This window comes from Diplotaxodon limnothrissa, linkage group LG6 (assembly GCF_057381915.1).
Source record: "Diplotaxodon limnothrissa isolate DT_005_m linkage group LG6, D_limnothrissa_male_GT1.1, whole genome shotgun sequence".
NCBI lineage: Eukaryota > Metazoa > Chordata > Actinopteri > Cichliformes > Cichlidae > Diplotaxodon > Diplotaxodon limnothrissa.
In genome coordinates this window covers 4,515,630-4,522,709 of record NC_140601.1, presented here as the reverse complement: position 1 = coordinate 4,522,709, position 7,080 = coordinate 4,515,630, and the positions used below count along the sequence as shown (strand labels likewise).

At 39.4% G+C, this 7,080-nt stretch overlaps 1 protein-coding gene across 6 annotated transcripts; it reads right to left on the bottom strand.

Annotated features, from left to right (window-relative positions):
• Nucleotides 1-2,184: 2,184 nt before the first annotated feature.
• Nucleotides 2,185-5,661, bottom strand: LOC146629966 (homeobox protein OTX1 B-like). 6 transcript variants are annotated; one of them, XM_085355501.1, is made up of 5 exons: nt 5,565-5,661; nt 5,138-5,162; nt 4,174-4,339; nt 2,801-2,979; nt 2,185-2,725 (listed from the first exon to the last, which is right to left on the bottom strand). In XM_085355501.1, the coding sequence occupies exons 1-5, from the start codon at nt 5,659-5,661 to the stop codon at nt 2,185-2,187; spliced, it is 1,008 nt and encodes a 335-aa protein (XP_085211627.1). The 6 variants fall into 6 exon arrangements, with proteins under 6 accessions (XP_085211627.1, XP_085211628.1, XP_085211630.1 ...); XM_085355502.1 differs by lacking the exon at nt 5,138-5,162 and having other exon boundaries at nt 2,783-2,979; nt 4,174-4,325; XM_085355504.1 differs by lacking the exon at nt 5,138-5,162 and having other exon boundaries at nt 4,174-4,325.
• Nucleotides 5,662-7,080: the final 1,419 nt, after the last annotated feature.

The following is a 7,080-nucleotide window of genomic DNA, read 5'->3' as shown; positions in this document are numbered from 1 at the left end:
TTATTGACATGCTGTTTGGATATTTTCTTCTGGTTGCCAGAGATAACATTACAACTGAGTGCAAAGCTAATGCATGCAGCTGATAGTTCTTAAAATTAACGTGTATTTAGTTCAATGAAATATTAACTCTCTCTCTCTCTCTTTATATATATATATACATATATACATATATACATACATATATACATATATAAACACCCAGCACGCCCCTGCGGGCGGTTTATCCTTCAAGCTCGGGTCCTCTACCAGAGGCCTGGGAGCTTGAGGGTCCTGCGCAGTATCTTAGCTGTTCCCAGGACTGCGCTCTTCTGGACAGAGATCTCCGATGTTGTTCCCGGGATCTGCTGGAGCCACTCGCCTAGCTTGGGAGTCACCGCACCTAGTGCTCCGATTACCACGGGGACCACCGTTACCTTCACCCTCCACATCCTCTCAAGCTCTTCTCTGAGCCCTTGGTATTTCTCCAGCTTCTCGTGTTCCTTCTTCCTGATATTGCTGTCATTCGGAACCGCTACATCGATCACTACGGCCGTCTTCTTCTGTTTGTCTACCACCACTATGTCCGGTTGGTTAGCCACCACCATATATATATACACACACACACACACACACACACACACACACACACACACATACATATATATATATATATATATATATATATATATATATATATATATATATATATATATATATATATATATATATGGTTGTATTAACATTCAGCCGCAGTATGTTTAGAGTGATAGATCTGCTGCTGTTGGTTTTAATCTTTTTAATCAGTCTCTTACTTAATCCCGTTCCTACCTGATTTACCTACTAGGTATATTTTGTTCTCAGGCATACTCATTTTTTTTCATTGAATAAAGAGTTAGTGAATAGGATAGAAAATTCTCCAAGATGGTAATAGCTCACAAATTCAGATGAATTGAACTTTCTCATGGCTCACTCTGAAACATATTTTATCACTGACTCACTGAATGTCCTCGAGTTCCTCGTAGTTCTTTGTCAGGACTATGACCAAACTATGTAAAAAACGATGTAACAAATTACACACATTGTAATACATTTACAATGATCTTAAATTTAAATGCAACACCCCAGAGATTTACTTTCAGGGTGTTGCATTCATTTGCTGCTTCTATAATTCCATTATTTTTTCTATAAGGCATTTTTTAGGCATTTAGTCCATCTCCTGCTCATGGTGAAATGATTGGCCAAGTTTCCAGGTGCTAATATGTATAAATTAAATAGAATAAATGAAAAATAAAACACTTGGTGAAATCTTTCTGAAAAAAAAATAAATTTAAAGCAATATTTTTCAACCAAGCATAAAAAAATGCCTTTTGGTGCCATAGCAACAACTTACACCATAAATAAAACAAGTAAAATGTTCAAACTGTTGTTCATGTGACCATATCTACACCTTTAAACCAGTTTAGCCAGTTTAGCCTGGTTTATTTTAAAACTAAGCTAGTTATTGTGTGATACTCTAAACTGCTGTTCACTAGCTAAAGTTGATGAGATTCATTCTTTATTTAGGAATAAAAGTTTCGTTAGACTGTTCATGTTTATACAAGACTTTATTATAAAGACACGAATGTACATCTCTCAAATTTCAATGCAATACTAACGTTGCGTGTCTAAATTCACATTTTTAATTTTCTTTCCTCTGCAGAGAACAAATAGCAGAATCTTTCACCTTACAAACAATTGCTGCAATTAAGTCTCCAAAATAAAATACCCACAGTTCCTCAACAAGAATCATGTTGGAAAATGATAGCAGCATCCTGTTTCAGATCGAAGAAAAGCCAACTCAAAAGTCCAGTGTATATTAATCTCAGAGAGGATGTGTTTATCTTCTGAAGAATGATCTGTGTGGCAATCCCAGACTGGACTATAACAAATGTTCCATTGAAGTTTCACTAATAAAGGCCTTCAAAAGGTATAGCGTCAGTTTGTCTTGAATCTTGGAGTAGAAAAATAATCCTGGATGAATCACTCCACTGAAAAGCACACAGTCAAAGTTGAGGCTTCAAATTATATTGATTGGCTCACAGTTAAACTTTTTTCCTTTTTCAAATGTCACTACTTTTACTTTAAAGGATCTCCAAAAATAAACCACCAACAACAAAAAAAAAAAACTTCTTTAAAAGCACAGAAGAGAAAACAAAATACAGGAAGTCACAGCACTTGGAAACGCCATGAGGCCTGGTCTTTATAGTCCAAACAGTCGGAGGCGTTGAAGTTGAGTTTCCAGGCTGAAGCTGCTGTCTGCTCTTTGTAATCCAGACAGTCTGTGGAGTTAAAGGCGAGGCTGGGTGCGCTGTATGCCTGGTGGTGGTGCGGTGGGTGGTGGTGATGATGGTGGTGTCCTGACGTCTGGCCAATGTGATGATGTGGGTGTCCTGACATGGAGCTGCTAGTCATTGGGCTGAGCTGGTGAGGGTGGTGCGGGTGGTGGTGGGAATGCATGGGTGCCAAGTATGAGCCGCACTCAACGCCACCAAAATAGGAACCTGATGCTGAAGCCGGGTATCCCTGGCTGTACGCTGCTGCTGTCTGGCTGTAGGAAACAGGATAGGACGACGTTCCACTTGTCGCAGATGATGACACAGAGCGCTGCATGCAGGACGCGCTGGTAGGGGCGGCAGGGTCAGGCAGAGTGGCCGGTGCTGGTGCTGGTGAGATAGGTGCCGGGCTCCAGATGGATGACACTGGAGCGGTGATGGAGGTAGATGTGCTAATAAGACCAGGTCCACTTAGACCAGAGGAGACAGATGAGGAAGAGGAGGCGGATGAAGAGGAAGAGGTGGAGGAGGAGCTGGACACTACTGGCGGAGTGAACTGACCGCTGCTCTCTGAACCAGTGCTCTCTCTGGTTGGAGATGACTTCTTCTTCAGTGGTTTTACCTTGGCACTGTTGCTGCTCTGCTGCTGCTGCTGCCGACACTTGGCTCGTCTGTTCTTAAACCAGACCTGAGAAAGGAGAAGAGGTCAAAAGGTCATCGTCATGCATGCACCAGGTCAGAAATAACAAACTGTAAAACCTGGCTGAAATAGCATGAAGGAAACACTTGCTGTTGCTGTTTGTTATTATACTTCCACATGTAATCCCACCTTACCTCTTGTACACACTTGCACAATAAATACATAAATTAATTAATTAATCTTTAGAATGTGTAAATATGGGATGTTTTTGGCACTAAAAATATTTCGAATGAAATGAATAAAAATTATGAAAACAAAAACAATTAAAAACAAATCTGTTTCTTACTCATTTTTTCAAACTTGCCAAAGATTTAAGGCATCTAACACTAAGATGTTTATGTAAATTACAAATTGTGGTGAATGCAATGTCCAGTGTTGATGATATTTTAAAAATACCTGATGCATGCCAGCGACATCTTTAACTTTAAACTTTTGTCTGGTGCCTCCTTCAGTAAGTGCTGTGGTGATGTATATAAGTGATGACATGCTTTAGAAAATATTTTGTAAAAAGTGGAAAATGCTGATAAATAAAAGTATTCTAAAATATTTTGATTTTTAAATGTAAATAAATTATCAGTTTTGAAACATTACATCTTGTAAGTCTGATACACTGCTTTCATAATGTTCAAAAGATTGCATTAAACTATATTAACTGCCTAAGAACTCTTTTTATCGCATTTTATTTTAATAAATCCTGTGATGGCGTTTATGGTCACAACTATACGATGAGTATATTAATGTAAAATGGTGTTCTATGACCTTGTGGTTTATAACATCAATTTAAAAAGCGTTTTTTAAATGCAAATCTCCATAAGAAAATCAACCACTGCAGCTGAAATAATAATACAGATATCTGGGCTTGTCATAGTGTCATATCCCAGATATGCTATAATCCCAGCAGAGGGCTGCTAAAGCCACCCATGGAAAACCTTTCAGAGCCTTCTTTAAAGAAAGCTCACCACATCAAAAGGTGGCCCTGCGTTCTGCCACAGCCCAGCCAAATCCTTCCCTTACACTAAAGACTTTTCTCACAATCATGCAGATGCCTGAGGTTTTAAAAAATCCATCGAAAGGTGCCACGAAATGTAAAACGACAACTTCGGTGCATGGAAGTGCCTTCTCTTGTCCTACATTTAAACATTTAAGTTCTAAACCAGGAAACAGGTTTTGTGTGTGGCTGACCTGCACTCTTGATTCCGGCAAGTTAATTTTCAGCGCCACCTCCTCCCTCATGAAGATATCCGGGTAACGGGTCTTGGCGAACAGCGACTCCAGAATGTCCAGCTGAGTCCTGGTGAAGGTGGTTCGCTCCCTGCGCTGCTTCCGCGGGTTGGCTGAAAACGAAGTGCTTGTTTAGTATTGGACTGAAGTCTATTGAATACCGTATAATACTAGTTTGCTCGTCCCAAATTACAAATTTCCAAACCTCGAGCATATCGCACCTTCATTAAGTCTTTTGCTTTTAATTTTTGGATGCAGAAGTTATATTCCTTTTTAAGATTATATAAATCTTGACATATAAGCATTTCCTCCAATCGAGACAAAGGGGAGTGATAGGCCTGTATGAAATATCATATTACGGTCTTGCGAAGTACTGCGAAATAAAGCAATGACAAAGTTCGGTCTTGAAGTTTCACTTTTGGATTTCAAAGTAATTTATCTAATAAGAACATTTACCAGATAACAGTGCTCCTTACAAATTCACCATCGAAATTCCAAAAATGTTAAAGGACGATAATATGACGCTTAGCAGGGATCTGTCACAATCATTACACTCACTGCTTAGCAGTACGAAAACGGAAAACAAACCAAACCTCCCATTAGCTTGAAGCAAAACACTTTTTAGGCTATGGCAATTTGGTTATTATTATAAGGATATTATTGGGAATAATTTGGCTGAAACTCATGCGGTAGTCTGCGTTAGGTTCTCACAGCTAACCAGCGTTAACACGGGCTTCAGGGGTCCGGGCCCACCCAGTAATGTCACTAGTAATACACTCGAACTATAAGTCTAATTATTACAGTCTGATAATGAAAAACTTAAACACTCATATCCCAGATATGCCACTGCATATCTGCCACTGCCACCCAGTTTATTCAGTTCACAGTATAGAGTCTCTGCAGCGATCGGGGTAACCAGCATGACTGAGGAGGACACTGAGCAGATGGGCCTGTGCAGGTCAGAGTCTTTGAAATTAAAAAGAGGTCTTTCATCAGTTTGTACAACTTGTTTTAAAGCACGGTTAAAGCTTGAAAACTGCTAAACAAATAGAAAAAAAGCGTGGAGGAATATTATGCGCGCTAGTCAGATGTTCTGGTGTCCTGGTGAGTTAACTAATCCACTTCTGCACTTAGAGAAAACGCCTCTCCTGCTTTGCTATAATCTGAGACTGATATTTATGGACTTTCTAACTGCGGCTCCATTTCTATGTTACAGGCGGCAAATGATAATTTTATAATGCTTTTTCATGGAATAGGAAGGTGAATCGATTCCCTCCCCGTCTCAGTATGTTGCATCTCCAGTTCACGTAGTCGTCAGTTTGGCACCGACCCTGCAGCTCACGGATCCTTACCGGGATATCCCACAGACGGGTGCAGCAGGTCCATGGCAGCTCCGCTCAGGCCCAGCCCGTTCATGCCGTACGGGGCCTGTTTGAGATAGGACATCATGCTAGAAGCAAGCGGGAGGAGAGACCGGAGTCTGGACGGAGAGGGCAGGTGTAGATCTCCCGGTTGTCGAGTGTTCAGCTCCCCTGTGTCCGGCTCTGGTTGTGAGACGCAGATGCGCGACAATTAATACTCATAATAAAAGAAACTTATTGAAAAGAGGTAATTTCGTAAGCTTATCACGTAAGTAAAAAAAAAAAAAGTGTTCGCTGAGAAATAAAACTCACAAAAAACAAACACAAAAAAACAACCAACAAAAAACCACACACGCAGAAACGATGCAAAACTTGACTTTGGGGAGAAGCCTGTCAATAATAATAACAACCCCAAACATTAATCACACTCTGAAAACACGAAAAACACAAATACAATTTCATGCTGTTAGAAAAAGTATAACAATATTGATCGTCAATTTAAACATTTGATTTTTTATATTTTTATTTTATATTTGGGGCGTTTAAAATCATTTTAGCCCATGAATGTTAATGTATTATGAACAATAATAATCACTGGAAACCAAATTACCCACCAAGAAGCTTTAAAGGAAAACACAAACCATATACCATATGAACCTTTTCACATATTTGTGCTGGGGAAACCCCCCAACTCCAGCAGTAAAATAAACTGGAACAAAGTGTTACAAAACGCCTGAACTTTGCCCGTGTTGGAAGATAACATCAGTTTAGAGACACCCCCCTCCCCCCCCCACGCGCCCCAAAAAATGCTTACGGGGAAACTGAATTCTTTTTTCTCATAAAGAAAACCTCAAACTCCCGCTAAACTATTAATCTAGTAATCACATTTTTGACTTTTCTTAAACATCCACCAGGATGTTTTAACAGCCCTGTTATCACTCAGATCTTCATTATGATTTCATTAATTCAATAGATCAATAAAATCGATCTGCAGCAACGTAGGTTTGCGTCAGTCCAAATGAACTTTTTTCTCAAGCAGACGTCTTTGCAAGTATCAGAGTCTTAAGTGGTTGCTCACTAGATCTTAATATTATAAATTAAAAAAAGAAGTATTTGCTATTCCTGTTCTAGCTCATATTTTATTATTTCTTTTGTATTTCTCCAGCAGTTCTTCTGAAAAAAAAAAAGAATGCGCAAAATGGCACACGTAATCATCTGACACATGTAACATTACTGCTTTTCGCTGAAAATGAGTTCAAATAAGTAACATAACCTAAACTGGGGTAAGAAAATATAACAATAAAGACATGATAAAATACAGAAAGCTTCCATATCTAAATTTACAGGGAATATCCATCATGTTGGATTTGATTCATTTATCCTTTTCTGTAAAACTCGAGTCTACATTAGTGTGGGGCTAAATATTGGCTCAGAATTTCCAAAATCCACTGGGGTCCGTTTGGCAGCACCTGGAAGGTGCCGCGGGCCTCCTGTTGGATCTGAACTG